General features: G+C 45.2%; 2 protein-coding genes across 3 annotated transcripts in view; one reads left to right on the top strand and one right to left on the bottom strand.

Moving 5' to 3' along the window:
• Positions 1–490: 490 nt before the first annotated feature.
• LOC111840959 (dnaJ homolog subfamily B member 1-like) lies at positions 491–4,231 on the bottom strand. The gene is made up of 3 exons (XM_023806341.2): positions 3,634–4,231; positions 2,576–3,126; positions 491–2,077 (listed from the first exon to the last, which is right to left on the bottom strand). The coding sequence occupies exons 1-3, from the start codon at positions 3,851–3,853 to the stop codon at positions 1,847–1,849; spliced, it is 1,002 nt and encodes a 333-aa protein (XP_023662109.1). The 5' UTR covers positions 3,854–4,231; the 3' UTR covers positions 491–1,846.
• Positions 4,232–5,083: 852 nt separating this feature from the next.
• The window catches only part of LOC111840958 (very-long-chain enoyl-CoA reductase), a 17,223-nt gene continuing 4,915 nt past the window's right edge, over positions 5,084–17,391 (top strand). The window contains exons 1-5 of one of the 2 annotated variants that reach the window (XM_023806339.2): positions 5,084–5,230; positions 13,555–13,605; positions 15,016–15,067; positions 15,262–15,306; positions 16,137–16,240. In XM_023806339.2, the coding sequence (XP_023662107.1) occupies positions 5,216–5,230; positions 13,555–13,605; positions 15,016–15,067; positions 15,262–15,306; positions 16,137–16,240 (267 nt within the window). In that variant the 5' untranslated portion in view covers positions 5,084–5,215. Of the gene's footprint in view, positions 5,231–13,147; positions 13,606–15,015; positions 15,068–15,261; positions 15,307–16,136; positions 16,241–17,391 lie in introns of those variants that run through there. The other variant, XM_023806338.2, reaches the window with a different exon arrangement.

Below are 17,391 nucleotides of genomic sequence, written 5' to 3'. Positions count from 1 at the left end.
GTGATATCACATAGGATTTCCCCGGACCATGGTGCAGACAGGACATGATATGCACTTCACGGTAAATCTCCACGTAGCATCACAATATCCTTGGAATTTTTCAGAGAAAATTATCTCAAGATAAATGCAAAAAAAAATAATTGCAAGCACGTCATTCTCGGCTTCCATATAACCGTGTCAATTAAAATGCAGAAATTAAACACATTAGGCTAATCAAATGTTTGTTAGGCTAGATGATGTACACTGGCTAACCATGCATCTTTGATTAAATATAAATTCATCAATGGCATAGGAGAGAATATTGGGGGGACACAGCTAAACTTACAACAAAGGTCTGTTCATTGGGGGGATACATGAAGCCAAGTCATTTATATTCATGTGTATATTATTTCTGTTTTTATATTTTCAGTTTTACAAGTCAAACCTGCACAGGCTTCAATAACAGCCCCATTCCCAAGGTCTGAAAAAAGGAAGAATAAGGCAACAGGACTATGTTCAATAACTTTATTCTGTAAAATAAGCTATTTTTAACAATAATAATACACATGTATGATACAAAAACAATGACCTGGAAGTGAAGGATGGCCAGGTTTCAACCAGCTGACACTAAGCTGGCTTTCCATCCATCAGTGACTGCCAGCACTGGATCTTCCTGGATTTAAGGTTTAAAAAATAAAATAAAATCTGTAGGAGTCCAGGCAGCTAGCAGAGTCTTGGCCACTTTTGACTACTGCAGTAGTTACCCTCAAAGTGTCAGAACTATCCAAAATATATGCAAGAACCAACAGATGTTGGAAAATAATTGTGTACCATGGGAAAGCTTGTGCCTAGTGCCGGAATGGAAGGAGCTCAAAGCAGCACTTCACTCTTCCCTCTAGTGCCCATGACTTGGCATTAACAGACGTTGGTCCATTACAGCTTCACAAGGAAGTGGTCTGGAGATCACTGTGATACTAAAAAACCATTTACAACTGTCACACTGCGCCTCAAATCCCCTCTATTGAAAAACATATCAAGAAGGTGAAAAGGCCAGCATAAGAGAGAAGATTAGTACTTTCAAGTCTGCAGTAAAGTAACCCTACACATCCCACAGGGGTGGGAGGGGCCTGTTCTCGTCCCTCTCATTTCAGAGGTACCATCGCCAACAAAGCCACCCTGGCCTAATGAGCTCCATGTTTGGCCTTCCCACTTAAACCATCCCCTACTGCCTAACAATCTGTATGTACAGCATTTTCTATTTTTTTTGGGGTGGGGGTTTTGAACCCGTCTAGTTAAAAGCCTCAGCCACGAGGGGCTGACATGAAGCTGATCAGCCGTGACCCCATCCAGTCTGCATCTCATACCCACCGTGACCATAAGTTCCTGTACGTCAAAGGCACCCCTGAGTCGCCCCAGGCGCCAACCTGCAGTCAGAGTCTTACTGTAAGACAGCCCTAAATGGAGACGCGCCGGATGCAGAGTGAGCAGCTGGGATCCTAAGAGTACAAGGGCATGGAGAGTGGACCACACGACTGCCTGACCAGGCCAAATCAAAGGGGCCATTCAAGAACCCAGGAGACCTGATGAATGGACACCATCATGGTGTTGACTCAAAGTAGTGTGCAGAGCGACTCGAGACCATGCAGCTGGGGACACAAATGTAATGTGGAACAGTTCTTCCAGCAGCACATTCTGGGGGAGAAGGGGATCCGAGGAATGTCAAGGATAATGGGGTTACGCACGGCTGAATAATGGGGGGGACTGTAAAGCCATGCACAGCATGTCCACCCCTTATCCCTGACCTCAGAAGTCTTACTGGGGAAAATGCGACAGACTCCCCCTGTAACCAGCCAGCTGGGCACTACCCTCAGGCTGGAAGCACCCGCTTCAGTGTCTCGCGTGTGCTTTGGTTCAGCTGGTCGGGGAACTTGATCTCGTACTCCACCACGAGGTCTCCTCGCCGCTCCGGGCACTTGGGCAGTGGCAGCCCCTCCCCGCTCATTGGCTTCCTCATCCCAGGGCGCACCACATCCTGGGTTGTCACAGTTACCGTCTGGCCATCCAGTGTGGGGACCTTGACTGTGCTGCCACACAACGCCTGGGGAATACAAAGTGAAACATTAGTCACAATAGCAACACCGACCAAGAAATGAACATTGATTATAAAAATGACAACCATCATTAAGCCCGCTAACTCTAACATACATTACTGGTCTTCGCTGAAAAACAGGAAGCCAAGACAGAAACTGAGGGCCAGCTTTCACATTGCTGACTGCTCACAATGCAGGAGAAGATGCAGCTCACAGCTTCTCAGCACCTCTGCTCCACCTTATTTCCTGAACAGGAACCAAAGGCAGCCATGGCTCTACTCTTAAAAACCACATTGCTGCCATTCTGTAACCTAATGCTGACTCCATCACAGGAACTATGGCACTACATGCATCTTGGAAGTTAAAGAGCTGCGTCTCTGAACCATCTGGGGGAAAGAGGGCGCCTTCCTTACACAGATCTGCAGATTCACACACGCAGCATCAGTATTAAAAATACAAAGTGACTAAATACCACGGCATCCCCTGGTGACAAGACAAATACTCACATCTCTGAGGGAGATCTTGGCTGTGTAGATGATGTCTGAGCCGTCTCTGCGGAACACATTGTGCGGTTTGTCCTTCAGCACGAACACCACATCAGCGGGGATGTTGGTGGGCGTTTCATCACCCTCCTTGGGGAACGTGATCTTTGTACCTTCTTTCCAGCCCCGCTTGATCTCCACCGTCAGGATCTTGTCCTCTGTCCGTGTGGTGCGCCCATCTGGGTTCAGCCGGCGATGGGAGACCTTCATTTTCTTGGTGCAGCCCGAGAAGATCTCCTCCAGGGTCACCCGGAGCTCATGCACCACCGGCGGATCCTGCTTCTTCTCCAGGCCCCCACTCCTTGAGCCGAAAGACCTCCCAAACCCACCCATGCCAAAGCTGGCGAAAGGGTCGTCCACATCCATGTCCTCATCTGGACCCCCATTGCGGAAGAAGTGATCGAAGGGGTTACGCCCCCCGAAGAACTCTGTGAACATGGCGTGTGGGTCGCCATGGAAAGTGTAGTTGAAGCTGGTCCCGTTTGGACCGCCACCACCGGGACTTCCCTTAAGTCCTGAGGAAAAGTGAGAAGACAACGGCTAAGTGTCACGTCAGTCACCAGTACCTGCGCGCATGAATCAGCCGGAGCTTGTGGATTCAACAAGCGGCGGCGCGTTCCGGGAAGCTCGCCGTCATTCCTATTTGGGGCGTGACCCCGGAGTGACGCCTGTCAGAAACTTCCAGAACCCCCTGCACTGAATTCGGCTTCGGAAACGCAACTCGCCGCTTAGTTTCACCCTCAAACTTATAATTAGTATAATTAGAAGATCGGCGAACTTCAGGATTCATAAGAAACTTAACGGATTGTATGTCTCTAACGTATCATCTAAAAACACATTTACCTTTTTGACACACGGGATATGAGTCACGTAAACCCGTTTAAAGGACAAAATAAACGGCTCCCTCGAATTTTCTGGAAAACCAACTCGGTAACGTTTAGAGACGCAACACTGTAAACTAGCGAGACCCGCCGTGATAAGTACTGCGCAAACTTCAGCCCATCCATGAGCCAGACACTCACCTTCTTCTCCGACGCGGTCGTACACGTCCCTCTTCTTGGGGTCGCTCAGGACGTCGTAGGCCTCGGCCACCTCCTTAAACTTCTCCTCAGCCCCCGGGGACTTGTTTTTGTCCGGGTGGTAGCGCAAAGCCTGCTTTCGGTATGCCTTCTTGATCTCGTCGTCGGACGCACCCTTGTGTATGCCCAGTACGCCGTAGTAATCCTTACCCATTTTTACCATCTAGATAACGTTAAACCCACCGTTCTCCTTCAAAGTCCCCTTATGACTCCGGTTCGCCTTTCGGTCCACAGTACAGATAAAGTCCTTTATTTACGTCGCCTCCGCTCCGTCGACTTTCGGTTAGTTTCGTGACTCAAAACTTACTACGCAGTTGAAATAACAAGCCACCCTCTGTGCTGATATATAGTTTTTATCCCGCTTTATTCTTCCGGTCTCTTTGAGAAATGAGACGCAACTCTGCAGATCTGAGCGTTGACTCGCGACAGCGCGCTTTTTGTATCGACGCAGAAAGTTCGAGAGCCCTCTCGCAGGATCGCGAGCATTCAGCACGCCCTGGCGCCCGCTGCCACGTCACGGGCGCGCCCCATTAGCCTCGCGCCGTCTGTTATCGGCGCAGTCAGCTGTCAGCCTTTATGTGTGTTATGTACACAGGTCAGCACGTTATGGAGATAAATATACACGTGGTTACGCTACAGAGATATAATATGCAGGCTCATCTCTTCCCACGATACGCTGCGCCTTACAAACTTTCTGTAGTGGTTCTCCTAAGGGTATGATTCCAAGTCTAAACATATACACTGGTCAGTGGTCACATATACTATAGAGTAGAAATATTGCATATCATCAATTGAACTTGCGCTTCAGTTGCGTAGACGCTATACGTTAAATGCTGACATGAAATATTAACACATAGCCTACATGATAGTACAGAACACATAAGTAAGAAATTGTACAAAATAAAACAATTCACGACGGTAGTATATAACTGGTTTAATTTCACGTGGTATTCTTACAAATCATTGCATCTTAAATCGTTATTTTAAATATTTAACAGAAATAAAAATTAAGATTGGTAAATGTTACTAACACTTAAAAGAAGCTCTGCTCTGTGCTAAATCTGAAACTGCCTCGTCTACTATGACCCTCTAGATACGAGTGGTAAATCGGACGTATTTTTAACAGGGCTCAAGAAATACGTCCTTGGCTGGCTAACTACGAGGGGAATTTTAGTAGCGCAATTACACAGCGCAGAATCAAAGAACAGAAAGGATACTACTTCACACCATACTGCGGGCTACTGTAACTCTGCATATCCGCATTACAGTGCTTAGGACGCCTGAGCTTCAACTCTCAATCCCTATTAGCCCAAATCCATCACTCCATATCGGGCCGCTGCACTCCGATTGGCTAAAAAAGAATTTCCTAGGACGCGCTTATTGGTTGTAAACAATATACAGATAGGTAACTTGCCGGACTTCCCTTCCCTTTTCCTATTGGACGAGCTCGAAGCTTTCCGCGCTCTCTGGTTGGACGTCTTGGCCGCGAGCCTAGGTACAGGAAAGGGAGTTTGTAGCAGCGAACATGAAGCATTACGAGGTAAGATGTTGTCGGCTGCGATTTGAGCAGTTGCGAGGTATAATTTCAGGTTTCAATTGATCATCCGTGAGGGATGAACGTGGGGATGTGCGGCTCACCGCAGGTTATCTGAGTAGTAATGCAGTGCGCCGTACTGAGCGGCGTTTGGCGGCCTGCCGTGGCCCTGCGTGAACGGGCGAAGTGCAATGAACAGAACACAGCGAAGCTCATCTGTACACGGCCATGAGCCGGAGGCTATTAATGGCTTATTTAATTTCACTAGACAAGGCCCTGAAAGCAGCGCTGCTATCCCGGCCCGGCACCCTGACTACGCTGCTGTAGCAGGTGCTCTACCGGTCCATTCGTGCAACGCCGAAGTTTCTATGCGGGCGGGTGGTACCGGGCTCTTACGTGATATTTAATCTCGTTCATTGAATGAATTCGTGTCATTAAAACTCGTTCACTTTGCGATTGCATGCTATTTAACCCCTTTCAATGCCCGATATGCTTAGCTTGTGCTGTCTGTACCATTATTTTAACAGAGTGTTAGGGTCAGACTGTATTTGCGTAATTATGAAACGCTTTGACCTAACAGTGCCACCGCATACTTCCGAATGTAACGGACTTTAACACCATTAAATAAAGTGAACCGTCTGATTGCAGCAAAATGTAGCGTCCGGAGAAGGCGTTGCAAGCCGTTCTTATGGACACTTGAGCGTTTATAAATATACCTTTCTCCATGTGTAACCTATACCACACCTCCTGCTCAATCCTGGAACCCCTCCTTCATTTAACAGTGAAACCAGCGGGGCCTGGAGATTCTGCAGATGGGGGCCCATCACGCGTGTCTTCGCTTTTTTCCTCTTATTTACTATTATTTAATCTTTTTTATGGCGGGGTCAGGCAGTGGTATCCATGGTGACGTCTTCTGGCATCTCCATCCTCCATCTATGATGGATTAAGTCATTCAGGTACATTAATTAACTGATGGGGAAAAATTTTGACTAAATGCAGTTAATAGTCGTAAGTGTCATTTTTAATAGACAACTGGTTAATGACATAATGAGAAAGCATTCTTAAGCAGCAGCTACCAGAATCACGGATTTAAAGAATTTATTAATCCAATTATCTCTGTTTATGGTGATCTACAGCATTTTTTTTTCGAGATAAGATCAATTTTATTGATCCCAAGTTGAGATTCTTGATTTTCATTGATTCATGGATCATGGGCAGCAGCTGCACTGTAACGTTTAGACATTCAACCCCACCCAGTACAAAAATAGCTAACATTATAGAAATACCTCAATAAATAGGCAATACATCTGTAATAGTGCAATGAAAAGAACAACTTCTGCATTACAATTTCAAAAAGTGTACTGTGCAGCTGCACTGTATGTGGCTGCTTTGAATGCAGAAATTAGTCGTAACTGCCCACTAGGGGGCAGCTTTAACCCACCTGCCTCCGATAACTAATGTAAATCAGAGTAAATCTAATGCAAATCAGAGGTAGCTGTTTCTCCGAAGTAATCGTAACAGTTAATACTTTAAAACAGTGAAGTGTGTTTTCTTAATTGCCATCTAACAATGTAAAAGGTTGTAGTACCTAAAGAATTAGTATTATTTTTTTACATTCTGATTGTTCATGTTCGTCTCCTTTTTTGTGTTAAAGATATGTACCAGTATTTGTTTAATACTGTTTTTGATTATAGGACGTTTTTAAGACAGCATCAGAATGAACATATTCTACTTTGACCTAAACAAAACCACATAAGTTAATGACAAACTGACTAGTGTCCCATCCAGGCCGTACTGCTACTTGGTGCCTGGCATAGGCTCCGCAGACCCATGCATCCCTGTCCAGGATAAGCGTTTGAAAGATGCGTTACACATGTCACATTTATTTGTGTGCCTTTGGCATGAGGTTGAAGTTTATTATGTATTCTGTCTGAACAATCACAGTGACATAGTGACAAATTTGACCGGCTACAATTACGGATTCATACACCAGAGGGCACCCTGGTGATATACTCTGTTGTAACCCGTAAGTTACAGCTTACAAGCTGTTACTAGTTTGGCTTATGCAACAAGAATAACACAATTAATAACCTTTACAGCATGAAGTACTTAGAGATCTGGAAACCAAGCATGGAGTGTTATTGAATTGATAGCATCGATTTACAAAATGCAGTGGATGAAAGAGAGCACCCTTCGGTGTGAAATGCAGTGGATGAAAGAGAGCACCCTTCGGTGTGAAATGCAGTGGATGAAAGAGAGCACCCTTCGGTGTGAAATGCAGTGGAAGCCCCAAAGTTTCAGGCAGAATGTCCTTTAGGCTAATGAGACAAAACTGGAGCTTTTTGGCCAGTCACATCAGCTCTATGTAGGATTGTCACAATATTGAAATTTCAAACTCGATACCGATACTAAGGATGGTGCTCAATACTCAATATTATTTTTGATAATACAGGTGGAGAAAAAACAAACACAGGAACTTCTGAGAATGGGCTTAAAAAAACAACTGAAGTGTAACTGCCATGAATGAAGATGCAGCTCTGCTGGTCCAGAGATCTGTTGTGCTGCAAAGTAGGGTTTTGACCAAAGTTGTGCCAGGATCATTTGCTTGGTGGTGGTGTAGAGTTGTGCAATTTCTGTGTACATGAAGTGGTTTCTGGAGGGTTCAGGAGGTGTAACATCTGTTGAAAGCCATGCTTTTCAACAGTGTAGACAGGGATCTGGTGCATACAAATTTACTCGGCAACAGCCCTGTTGACTTTTGGTGCCTCTGGTGATTTGGCACTGTATTTCCGCTGTTGTTCAAACTGTGCTGGTAGGGTCGGTTGTGTTTGTGGCTGTTTAGGTCTGGCTGCTGGTCCCTCTCCCTCAGACTTAGCCTGGGATTATAAGATATAGATGATGATTGTCAGATACGAACAACGGAGTTTTATAAGTTTAAATAAATATTTAAATAAATAAATGAACGAATAAGTGAAAGAAAAAAAATAAATAAAAAAAAATATATATATATATGAACGAATGACTAAATACATAAGTACTAAATAATAAACGAATGCAGGAAAGAAATGTATTTTAATATTTTTGAGCCAAACAAAAAAGCACACTCTTCGCTTCGCATGGCGCAGCAGGGAAAAATACATGCGCGTTGTGCAATTAGATAATTGTAAAACGCGGAGAGAAGTGAAGACATAGCCATTCTTATAGTTAACTTACTTCAACAGTATTGCTTGACAGTGGCACTTAAAATATTCACATTACGTTTGAACAACAACTTTACTCATCTCTCGAAACTCCGCGTATAATTCGGAGTGATGGTCTTTCAAATGCTTCGCTAAATTTATCGTGCTGCACGTTTTGGTTGCGACAACTTTGTAGCACTTCTTGCAAATGGGCTTGTCCACATCTTTTGGTTTTCCCTGTTCTTCTGGTTCATATGCGAAATATTTCCTGCCCGTGCTCTTGCTTTTTACATTCTCTATCAAGCTTGGTGCTGCAGATCTAAAGCTGGAGCTGCTTTCGTCCACTGCCATGTTTATGAAGTGTGTGTCTCATGTAAAACAATGGGTCCTCCAGGTAGCCGTTATCGGGGGAGAGGCTGCCCGCTGCAATGCCTGTTGAAAATTGTTGTAGTCTGCCGGTGATTTCCGTGAACCGGCAGATGGAAAACTGGCATTTAAGTATGATACCAGTGCTAATTGATATCGAACTCGATACTAAATTTTACTATGGATTAGTATCTGAGAATCGATTTTTTTTTTGACAACATTAGCTCTATGTTTACAGAAGGAAAAATGAAGCTTTGAAAGAAAGGAACGCCATGCTTATTGTGAAACATGGAGGGGCTCGGTTTGGTTTGGGGCTGCTTTGCTGCATCTGGCATGGGGAACCTTGAATCTGTGCAGGGCACAATGAAGTCTCAAGACTACCAAGGCATCCTGGAGTGAAACATACTGCTCAGTGTCAGGAAGCTTAACCTGAGTCGCAGGTCATGGGTCCTCCAACAGGACGATAACCCAAAACATACAGCTAAAAGCACTCAGGAATGGCTGAGAAAACATTGGACTATTCTTAAATGGCCCTCCATGAGCTCAGATCTTAGTCCTATTGAACATCTGTGGAAAGATCTGAAAATTGCAGTGTGGAGACACCACCCACCAAACCTGAGACAGCTTGAGCAGTTTGCTCAGGAAGAGTGGGCCAAACTACTTGCTGGCATATGCAGACGTCTCATGGTGAAGTACAGAGATCACTTGTTCCATATTAAACTAAGGGTACCATCTTTTTTGTCTGAGCCATTTTTATTTGTTTAATTATATGAAATATTCAACTGAATTAATCAAAAGCAAAGTCTGATTTGTGTTAAATATGGAATAAACAATAATGGATGCCGTTAAACTTTTGTCAGTTTCAAGTTAGAGTATTTCAGAGAGAGTTCTGTTCTTCGTGTTTTGTGGATGTGACCTCCAGCCTGTAACAGGCCCAAAAACAGGGTAAACAAACCACCCCATACAGCTATACCATCTCTGACAAGCCGACCTGTTTTTACAAACGCTTGTCCCCTTCCTCACCGCATGTGTCCCTCTGGCACAGAGGGCTCTCTGGGTGCTATTTCCTGGGTGTCTGGGGTGGGTGGGGGGCCTTGCAGGTGTTTCTGGCTGGCGTAATCCTCTCAGTGCCAGAGTGTGATCCCCAGCGCGCAACCCCATGGCTCGCGTCTACATTTATATTTTGTCCCGCCGCTCCCACCCCCATGACCTTTCGCTTCTGGCCGTCTCCTCACCCCCACCTCTGCTGTGGCCAAAAGATGACAGTGCGCCTCTTGGAAAGAGTCCTGACTGCCTGAACGGCTGTGACCAACTGCCTCCTGTGACCGTCTGCCTCCTGTGACCGTCTGCCTCCTGTGACCGTCTGCCTCCTGTGACCGTCTGCCTCCTGTGACCGTCTGCCTCCTGTGACCGTCTGCCTCCTGTGACCGTCTGCCTCCTGTGAACTTGTTTCCAGGAAGGAAGCAATCATGTGACCGTGCGATGGCATCATGCTCAGTCATGTGACCGTGCGATGGCATCATGCTCAGTCATGTGACCGTGCGATGGCATTGTACACATTCAGGTATGTTATATACTCAGAAAACTGCTGGATTTGTAAACACTTAAAAATCATCGGTACTATACAGCTGTCAGCTAGCTTGGTGGATGTTATCCCCTCTTTCTTTTTTAAACACACTTTTGAGACTATGCACAGCATAGAATTTGCACTGGTAAAAGATTATACCAATCTTTTATTGACGACTGACTGGGCTTCTGCTCTCCATATTCTTTTAGATCTCTCAGCAGCTTTTGACACAGTAGACCACAATCTTATTATTTCTTGATTAGAGCACTGTGTTGGTTTGAAAGATATTGCCTGAATGTGCTTCAGGTCCTATTGGATAGAAGGTTTTCTATCGGCATTGATGACCGTGCCATCAGCACCGTTGTCCTGTGGGGCTCCTCTGGGCTTGACTATGGGGCCAGTATTGATGACATCAGCACCGTTGTCCTGTGGGGCTCCTCTGGGCTTGACTATGGGGCCAGTATTGATGACATCAGCACCGTTGTCCTGTGGGGCTCCTCTGGACTTGACTATGGGGCCAGTATTGATGACATCAGCACCGTTGAATTGTGGGGCTCCTCTGGGCTTTACTTTGGGGCCAGTATTGATGACTTCAGCACCTTTGTCTTGTGGGGCTCCTCTGGGCTTTACTTTGGGGCCAGTATTGATGACATCAGTACCGTTGAATTGTGGGGCTCCTCTGGGCTTTACTTTGGGGCCAGTATTGATGACATCAGCACCGTTGTCCTGTGGGGCTCCTCTGGGCTTTACTTTGGGGCCAGTATTGATGACATCAGCACCATTGTCCTGTGGGGCTCCTCTGGGCTTTACTTTGGGGCCAGTATTGATGACATCAGCACCGTTGTCCTGTGGGGCTCCTCTGGGCTTTACTTTGGGGCCAGTATTGATGACATCAGCACCGTTGACCTGTGGGGCTCCTCTGGGCTTTACTTTGGGGCCAGTATTGATGACATCAGCACCGTTGACCTGTGGGGCTCCTCTAGACTTGACTTTGGGGCCAGTCCTTTTCTCCTTGTACATGCATGTTTTTAGAAGGTATAAAATTACCTTCCATTGTTAATATATATGATATTCAAGATTTATTTCTTTAAATCGGGATAACGGGGACTCACTAAATAGATTGTTGGACTCTTTTGAGGACATTAAAGGCTGAATGGCCTCTAATTATTGAAAATTCAATGAGAACAAAACTGAGGTGCTCTGAATGGGACTAAGTGACGCCCATCAAACAAAATTAGGCTCCCTGAAGGCTTTTTGGAAGCTAAAATTAGAAACTTAGGCGTCATAATGAATTGGGAGTTTGAATTGGACAAACAGATTAACTCTGTAGTTAACTCTGTATCTTTTTCCAACTGAGCCTTTTAAGTAAAGTTAAACCTTTTTTTATTTTTCACTGATCTGGAGAAGCTTACGCATGCACTCGTTTTGTTTCGTCTGCATTATTGCATTGCCCTTTATGCTTCGCTTTCACACATGCAGATTGTCCAAAATGCTGCAGCATGTCTTCTTAGAGACACACAACCATGAGCACATCACCCCTATGCTGCCCTCCCTCCACTGGCTCCCTCTGCAGTTTAGGATAAATTAATATAAATATATAAATATATAAATATATATATATATATATATATATATATATATATATATATATATATATATATATATATATATGTGTGTGTGTGTATATATATATATATATATATATATATGTGTGTGTGTATATATATATATATATATATATATATATATATGTGTGTGTGTATATATATATATATATATATGTTTTTAAATCACTGCATGGTCAAGCTACATCTTACATTTCTTGCCTTCTGTAGTTTTATCATTCGTGCAGACCACTGAGATCAGCAGACCACCTTCTAAGTGTTACAAAATCTAGACTGAAGAGAAGATGTGATCGGGTGTTTGCAGTCATTGCACCCAAGCTTTGGAATGAATTACCCCCTATGAAAGGCAGGCCCATACATTGTCATCTTTTAAATCTCATCTCAAAACACATATTTATTCCTTAGCTTTTAACTCAGTTTGAGAGCTTTTTATTGTCCATTTAAGAATTGTCCAATTATAAATTTGGTTTATTAATTACTCATTTCTATCCCCTGCTTTAATTTTCCGTTTGGTTTGTTTCAACCCCTTTTATTTGACCCTTGATCCCAAGAGTCTGTTGCTTTTGGCGCTGTGGTTGTTTTTACTGGGGCACTGTCCATGTGTTTATGTTCAACATATTTTTATCTTCTTGTCGTGTAAGTATGACACTTGCATTATATTGTTCAGCACTTTAGTCGACTGTGGTTGTTTTAAATGTGCTTCATAAATAAACTTGAACCTGAACCTGATCTTGAACCTTCGGTTATATATTGTGTAATATACTTATCCCATTTGCCCAGGATAGAGATTTTGTTACCGTAGTGCCGTTTTATGGTTGACCGGCAAAGGCCGGGACTGGTCATGTTGGCTGGATGTGGAAGCTCTTCCCCCGCCTCTGTGCTCGCCGTGCCTGTCCATCCATCCGTCAGTCCAGTGGCGGCAAGCTGCTCTTCCGATTTGGAGGATTATCACCCTCCTGCTGTCACATGTCCCTGAGCATGGGGGGGGGGACATGAATGACCGTGAGGGCCTTCCTCCTCGACCTCCATTCTCCGCCCACGGCAGAGCTAAAAGAGGGTTTGTGAGGGGGTGGGGTCTGTGGACAGAGGGGCATTTGCAGGCAGGTTAAATTTAGACTTGGGGGATGGTGTGTGGTGGGTCGCCTGTACTCTGGTTTCCTTTCAGTGCTCGGTGAGGTGGGGGGGGGCAAAAATCTAATTTCCCTGCTATAACTGTTTAAATCTATGCCATGATGAGCCAAACTGCAGTGTCTGCAGCACCCTTTGTGTGTGAGTGGGTGGCGTTTGGGACTAGGGGCAGTGAGAGCTAGCCGGATAGCCAGGAATTACATAAAGGGGGGGAGGGGGAGTGTCTTCGTACTGTATCAGCACCACCCCTTTGGTCCCGCCTCGTCCCTCTGTGGTTTGAGGGAGCGGTTTGTGAGGCCACAACGTGGTCAGAGAACACGCTGAACAACAGAGGTCATGGACGCTCTTGCGCTGGAGGCCACGCAGCCCAAACGGGCCACCCCCCCCACCGCATCACCCTCTTCTGCACCGGTGAAGCGGCCCAAACCTGCCAAGAAAACTAAGAAAGCTGTGGTTTTCTTTGAGGTGGAGATCCTGGATGCCAAGACCAAGGACAAGCTTTGCTTCCTTGACAAGGTAAGCGATCTGCACTCATCTACCATGTGTACCAATCTCCTTGACAAAAGAAGCTTCTGGAAACCTTAGACCTTAACTTGTCTTTTGCCTCAAATATCATTATGATATTTCATATTTATTGTATATCCTCTTCATAAATGTCACACTAGATAATTTGGTTTCGAATTACAATGTGCTCAGTGTGAGCATGAAACCAAACTCAACAAAGGATTTAGGGCTTCAGGGCATGTTCCTATGCTATTGTACGTTAGTAAAATGTACTGCTGTTGGACAGTTATTTTCCTCACAGATATCCAATCGGATTTGTGTATCTATTCCAAAGAATACATTGGCAGCTGAAGTCGGACTCCTGCCATTCATCAGACACCGAGTGTCTCAGCGGGGGGTGTCTCTAATATGTCTTCAGTGTGGCCCTGGGCCAGCCCGCCCCACACACAAAGGCCCTCCTTTTCCCATTCTTCACAGACCAGGAACATTTTTGCATGTGTTTAATTTTTATGGATTTTAAATTGGCTTTTGGTTACATTTAATTAGCATATGAGAATCTTAAAATAATTTATGTCCTATTTAGTTTTTTATAATCATCTTATATTGAACATTTATTGCCCTCTATTGCCCAGTCTTTGCAGTACTAGACTGGTAGCCATTTTTATATGTCTGTTCCTCAAAAGAGAAATGTCTGAGGAAGCTGCTTTTTTAGCATTTGAGCTCATCAAGGAGAGATCGGCATGTGAAGCCAGCTGTGATCTTTCATGATTTAGCTGGGAAATGCAGCCATTGGGAGTGGCAGAGGTACCTGGCCATCGTAGCCCATCTGGCTGTCAGATAACAAAAGCTAATTGGTGAGAGTTAGGCTGATCCTGGGCAAACTCCACAGCACTGCAGGTCACGCGGCCTGGGCGTGAAGTGCCTCGTTTGGCAAGTCGGGCCACAACAGGCAGGTGTCTGGAGTTTTTCAAAGGAGCAGCTGGAAGTACAAGCTGACAGCAGCTTTAATTAACTGCCTGGGTGCTGCCACCCCAAAGAGCCATAAATCAACAATAAATGATATTTGTGCTGCAGCTTTTCCCAGTTACGTACTTACTTTCATAACAGAATAGTGCATTTTCTTAAAGTAAAGTAGAGTTTTGTGATGAGAACTGTGACCACAAGCTGGCAGAATGATGTGAAAATGGTAGTTTAACCGGTGGTCATGGTATAAACGGGCAGAGAAAGGACCCCACATTTAGCATGTAGAGTGCGAACGGATTAAACCAAAAAAAATGTAGTGTATAAACTCTATGCCGTTCTTTAAAGAAACTTTTGGTTTGTTTTGAATAAGCCAGTCTTGTCCTCAAGTGTACTGTTTAACATAGACATTAATTGACACGGTCATGTCAGTGATGGTTAATGAGGGCTTTGTTTTGGCAGGTGGAGCCCAATGCTACCATCGGGGAGATAAAGTCTATGTTTCACAAGACCCGTGAGTATGACGCAAACATCATGCAAACATTCAACCAAACACCTGAAATGAGGAAGAGGCTGTAGACACACCAGTATACCATAGACTAATATGATAGTACTGTTTATTGTACACCATACATTAAATGACCCATTTCATTACCGTGAAGGAAGTGTGGTGCATGACTGTGCTGTTTTATCTTTGTTCTTGTGTAGACCCACAATGGTATCCTGCCAGACAGTCCATTCGCCTTGATCCTAGTAAGTCCTAGTTCTCTAATTCCTGAAGACTCCGTCATGTCATTCACATGGTACACTTGCAACTTAACTACAGCTAGTCTGTTGTTGTTGATACAAGCCTTTGGCGGGGGACGTGATTCTCGCCTGCCGTCCCGGTAGCCTTCGGCGGGGGACGTGATACTCGCCTGCCGTCCCGTCAGCCTTCGGCGGGGGACGTGATACTCGCCTGCCGTCCCGGTAGCCTTCGGCGGGGGACGTGATTCTCGCCTGCCGTCCCGTCAGCCTTCGGCGGGGGACGTGATTCTCGCCTGCCGTCCCGTCAGCCTTCGGCGGGGGACGTGATTCTCGCCTGCCGTCCCGTCAGCCTTCGGCGGGGGACGTGATTCTCGCCTGCCGTCCCGTCAGCCTTCGGCGGGGGACGTGATTCTCGCCTGCCGTCCCGTCAGCCTTCGGCGGGGGACGTGATTCTCGCCTGCCGTCCCGGTAGCCTTCGGCGGGGGACGTGATTCTCGCCTGCCGTCCCGGTAGCCTTCGGCGGGGGACGTGATTCTCGCCTGCCGTCCCGGTAGCCTTCGGCGGGGGACGTGATTCTCGCCTGCCGTCCCGGTAGCCTTCGGCGGGGGACGTGATTCTCGCCTGCCGTCCCGGTAGCCTTTGGCGGGGGACGTGATTCTCGCCTGCCGTCCCGGTAGCCTTTGGCGGGGGACGTGATACTCGCCTGCCGTCCCGGTAGCCTTTGGCGGGGGACGTGATTCTCGCCTGCCGTCCCGGTAGCCTTTGGCGGTGGACGTGATTCTCACTTGCCGTCCCGGTAGTTACATGTCCTTTTTTTTTTTTCTTTTAAATTCCAGAGGGAAAGTCTCTGAAGGATGAGGATGTCTTACAGCAGCTTCCTGTCGGAACAACTGCTACTTTCTACTTTCGAGACCTGGGCGCCCAGATCAGCTGGGTTACTGTGAGTGAAACTTTTGTCTCAACCTTTCATCTTCTTTCATTTACATTTTACCAAAAAAGTGTCTTATTTTTCTTTAAATGATGCAGTAAAAAGGCTGGAGGAAGAGCTGGCAGGAGTGAGGGGAGGGGGGGGTCATACTAGTATAGTCTCCAGTCATTGTTGTGGGTTTGATTGACACGCCAACAATTTGGTAAGCAGATTAGTAGAGTGCCTAAAATATTAATGAGATGCATATTGTGACATTTCCTTATGTTTTTAGTAAACGTGTCAGACTTTAAACTGCAAAAAGTACCACCGCACCACCAACATCTTTTTCTTCACCACCTTCTTCACCTCCACTTCAGTGCTTATCGCTTCCATGATTTACAAAAACAGTAGCATGTTTTATGTGTTATATATTTACACTTATATTTCGATTGTGAATTCGTGTCACACTACAGCTGCTTCAAGAGGCTTTGCACACAAGCATTTCACTCACATGTCGTACTTGTGTACTGGTGAGCGATTTGATTTGATGTGGTGTGCTCTGCTAACCGATTTTAATGAACATAAGGATACGCTGAATTTATACAAACTACTGACTTTTGGGGTGTCACAATATACGTCTCTCGCCACTAATCTGCTTACCAAATTGTCAGCATAAGTAAACATGCATATAGCATTGAAAAGCTGGCGTCTGGACAAATGTCATCGAAAGCCCTGGTGATTATTGCGCCTGTGCCATATAATCACAATTACATCACAACGTGACGGCCCTAGTCGAGGTCATCGGCCGCACCTGTGCCATATAATCACAATTACACAATTCCCTCCATATATGCCAGTTTTCTTTTAGAACTAATTAGTTAAACACAACTTTGTCATTGATTGTGCTTCATCAATCAGTTTTTATGGTTCTTTTTTGAAATTGATTTTTATTGCGGTGATTTATGAAGGGACAAAATGGTAAGAGTTTTTAAAACAATTAATTAGTACTTACTCACCGCAACTATTGTGTAATGGTGCAGAAACCATAAACGTTTTGTTGCCTGATTTATACTCTCGTTTGAAAGGTGCAAATAAACCTTAAGTTAAGGAAACATATTTTACTACTTTGCTTAAGCAGACCAGCAGAATGACAGTCGTCTTAAAGGAAGTTTTCCCTACAGCTG

Source organism: Paramormyrops kingsleyae, chromosome 5 (genome assembly GCF_048594095.1).
Source record: "Paramormyrops kingsleyae isolate MSU_618 chromosome 5, PKINGS_0.4, whole genome shotgun sequence".
NCBI classification, from domain to species: domain Eukaryota; kingdom Metazoa; phylum Chordata; class Actinopteri; order Osteoglossiformes; family Mormyridae; genus Paramormyrops; species Paramormyrops kingsleyae.
This window is presented reverse-complemented; position numbering and strand designations above follow the sequence as displayed.

Bases quoted from the DNA above. Each gene is read 5' to 3' on its own strand.
- LOC111840959 (XM_023806341.2), bottom strand. From the start codon at position 3,853: ATGGTAAAAATGGGTAAGGATTACTACGGCGTACTGGGCATACACAAG. The intron at 3,127-3,633 runs GTGAGTGTCTGG...ACTTTTCCTCAG, and splicing joins CGACCGCGTCGGAGAAGAAG to GACTTAAGGGAAGTCCCGGT. The intron at 2,078-2,575 runs GTGAGTATTTGT...TGTATTCCCCAG, and splicing joins CCAAGATCTCCCTCAGAGAT to GCGTTGTGTGGCAGCACAGT.